Source organism: Microtus ochrogaster, linkage group LG7_11 (assembly GCF_000317375.1).
Source record: "Microtus ochrogaster isolate Prairie Vole_2 linkage group LG7_11, MicOch1.0, whole genome shotgun sequence".
Taxonomy (NCBI): domain Eukaryota; kingdom Metazoa; phylum Chordata; class Mammalia; order Rodentia; family Cricetidae; genus Microtus; species Microtus ochrogaster.
The window spans coordinates 2625924-2629439 of NC_022032.1; the positions used below are offsets into that span (position 1 = coordinate 2625924).

A 3516-nucleotide genomic window follows, 5' to 3' on the forward strand; every position below is an offset into this window, starting at 1 on the left:
GGGGGGATGAACAGGAGGGAAAGAAGGCACAGACACTCCACATCGACCAGCTCAGATGAGGGGATCTAACAGGACTTGTCTCGGACGGCCTGGAGATGAACACAAGTGGGGGAACACAAGAGAGGCATGAGAAGTCTCAGCAATGATGATCAGCATCTGTTATCTGACGGCCACCATAGTCGCTCATGTCTGCCAAGCTCATCATCCTGTCTTTGTAACTGGTCCTTTTATTTTGTGGAGAGCATGGCCCCAGCAAAATTTATTTTAAAAAGATAAATTTTAAGAGTAATTTAAGAGTAAAAGAGGAGGACTTGATCTACAATAGTAGCAATCTCTTTTGTTGATCGGCTGTGCAAAGCAGTAACTCATGCCCATGTATATGAACAGTGCTACTGTGTTTATGTTATATTCGAGGTGATTTCTGTTATCACTATAGATGCTCTAATACCCAGAAGCACTGTACCCGGGACCGTCTGCATTCACTATATTTTCAGGACTTTCCTGCCTTGCAAAAGATCAAAGCTACCTGAAGTGCAGTCTACAGTATATGACAGGTTCCCACAGGAAACCTATGTCCTAAAATTTTGTGTTGGACTGATGACAGCTTAAACTCGAACATACAGTTATGAAATTTGCTTGCAGCAGTGCATGGTGTGTGGTGTAATTTAGCAATATAATATTTCTGACAAAGAAAAGCTAAAACAGTGGGCTTGCTCTACAACCCCCTAGATGGCATACTTACTTGTGGGGTGCCACAGTCACAGATCTCATTACCCTCCACTCTGCCGTCTCCACAGACTGGTCTTGGATTAATTTGCATTTGCGGCTTATTCTGAAGACATTTGGCACCCACATTAGACTTAAAGCGCTCAAAGTCACTCAAACTGCAGTTGCTAAACACCTTCACACCTGCAGATTGTCTAAAAGTGAATTCATATACTGTCATTAGCAGAATACATCACAAAGCATAACTCCATATCCTATGCTAGCTTTGTGATATTATTTAATAGATGATAGCAAATACTCTTTTGGGAGAATCAATGGAGCATAAGGATGAAGCTAGTATAAATACTGAAGTTCTCTTGAACTTCATATCAACTAATTCCGATATATTATCTGTCTAATAAGTTAACTGTTACAGGATCATTATGCAAAGGAAATAACAAGGGAAATGTCTAATTTGACTCTTTGGCTTAGGTCATTGATATTATGTACAATCAATCACTTAGGCTTTGTGAACTCTGGGGACTTATCAAAAATATTAATTAAATTCTTAATACAACGCCAAAATCTTAGATACTCAAGCCATAATCTCAGGCAGAAGCCATTATCTCAGATACTCAAGAGGTTGAGGCAGGGGGATTGATTGAGTAGTCATGGCCTGTTTGGAAACTTATTGGGACTCTGTATCAAAATCAAAAACTAACACTGGGCTGGAGATGTAGAGCTCAGAAGTAGAGTGTCCCAGTTCAGCCCCAGTACTGATAAACAAAACAAAAACTGGAAATGACATTTGCTGGATTTATATGCCTTCTTTGGGGACTAACACAGAATGAATGATTCATGAAACACACTGTGCAAGTGTTCGAGCTGAACCTGGGTGAAATTGTCAGACTTTTAAATGGGCAGTTCCTTCTCTTGCACACAGTGGAAACGGACTGAGAGAAATGGGTGGCTGTGTTCCGAAGGTGGCCATTGTATGAAAGGTGACAGGGACAATGCCCAGTTGACCACTAACTAACTAACTTGCTGATCATGGGTGATTCTTTCAATTTCTCTCTTGTAAAAATGAGAATAATCATAATAGGACTCGCCCTCCAGACACACTGTGAGAATCTGAGAGGTTAATAATAAGCATAAAAACTCAGAATGGTTATTAGCACATAGTTTTCTAATTTTAAAGGGTCCTTACTGGGGGTTTACACAAAATACATATCTAAGGAACTCTTTACACCTGCAGATCACATACGAACTGTCTGCCTTGACTAGAATTTTCAGTAATATCCCTCACACTCCGCTGCTCCTCTAGTCAAGCCGCAGGCACACGTTCTGCCATGAGCTCGATCCCCTTCCAGTTCATTCAGACTACAAGTCAACACTGTACTTAACGCAAAATAAACACAACCAACCAATAAGTGTTTTCAGAAAGCTTACATAGCTCTTGGGTTCATGATGCAGATGGCTTCTGGGCAGGGGCATTTCGCCGCATCATCGTATGATATTCCCAGACTGAGACCCAGCATCTGGGTGACGACGACCGAAAAGGCCTCCAAAGTCATGTTCTTGGGGTACTAAAGCAACAAAGGGGTTCCAAAAGAGAGGACGCTGTTGAATGGGGAAGGCTCTTTTCCAGGTGGGAACCCTTGGATTTTGTATCAAACGCTTCAGAGTAATGAACGTGATTCACGGATGGGTGAAACCCCCGAGTTCCTCTTAGGCAAGATACAAGCAGCCAGGCAGTATGGAGCTCTGTTCGTTTTCCAGTTTTCAACTCAATTCTCTTCCACTGTTTTGTCTATTTCTATATTTATCTCATTCCATATTTATCTCCTTCTTAATTACAAAGAGATTATAATTTTTATAATGCCTCCTTCTTTGAGTATGTCTCCCCAGTGATTCCCACCTCCCCCAATGCCCTCCCTCAGCTCTCCAGTCCTAGGTTCTCATCTAGGCCTCGCCTACAGGCTTTGCAACAATGGCTACTCCTCCATCACTTCAGAAACCACCCCTCACGTCCTTCTCAAGGAACGAATAAGAGCATACCATTGTGATTCCTGCAGAGTAGCGGGTCACACACATCTTTCCAGGATACGTCGCTCCCATGTAATTTGGGTGCTCGTTGTAGCTAAATACATAAACACACATTTGTCATTAATTAATCCCAGGGAACAACCTAGCTGTGAGAATTCTTGAAAATTTAAAGTTTAGGAAAATCCTACTCTGAAGCCAGTTGAGGCTCAATGGTTAAAAAATGTCCTTATTGTTGGAAATTTGGAAGATTCTCAGCTAAACTGGACTAAATGCTCTCGATCTTGGCTGGCCTTGCCACTCTCTTCCCCTTTGGTTTGAGGTGAGCCAAGCCTCTGCTCCGAGGTTTGCAACAAGCACTTTTTCTCCAGTGGCAACAACAAAACTTGCTGCATAGGAAAAAAAAGCGCCACTTTTTCGTAGAGAATGTGACAGTGCCTTAGGAGAACGACATTCTATTTCTGAGCTCACCCTTCTCACCCAGCTTTGAGAAAGAAGGAGTGTGACATCAGTGAACCCACTCTCCGATCTCACCAAAGTTCATGGGCACAGTGACATCTGCAAGATGGCTGAGGTGAGGTGCTTAGAGCATTTGATGCCACAAAAAGGAAGGAAAATAAAGGGGGCTGGGGAGAATCAGCAGCTATTCTGCTAACGTGCCTATGGCTAAGAATGCTGTGAAGACATAGCAGAGATTTTGTGGAACAGAGACACACAATGGCTTGATGAAAGCCTGTATCCTCAAGCCTCTCAATCAAGATCAGCTGT

General features: G+C 42.5%; 1 protein-coding gene across 1 annotated transcript in view; it reads right to left on the minus strand.

Moving 5' to 3' along the window:
* Adam32 (ADAM metallopeptidase domain 32) overlaps positions 1-3516 on the minus strand; it is a 65599-nt gene that overhangs the window by 27967 nt on the left and 34116 nt on the right. Inside the window, exons 10-12 of the mRNA XM_005362442.3 lie at positions 2764-2845; positions 2155-2291; positions 743-920 (exon numbers count right to left, since the gene is read on the minus strand). Coding sequence (XP_005362499.1) covers positions 743-920; positions 2155-2291; positions 2764-2845 — 397 coding nt within the window. The remainder of the gene's footprint in view (positions 1-742; positions 921-2154; positions 2292-2763; positions 2846-3516) is intronic.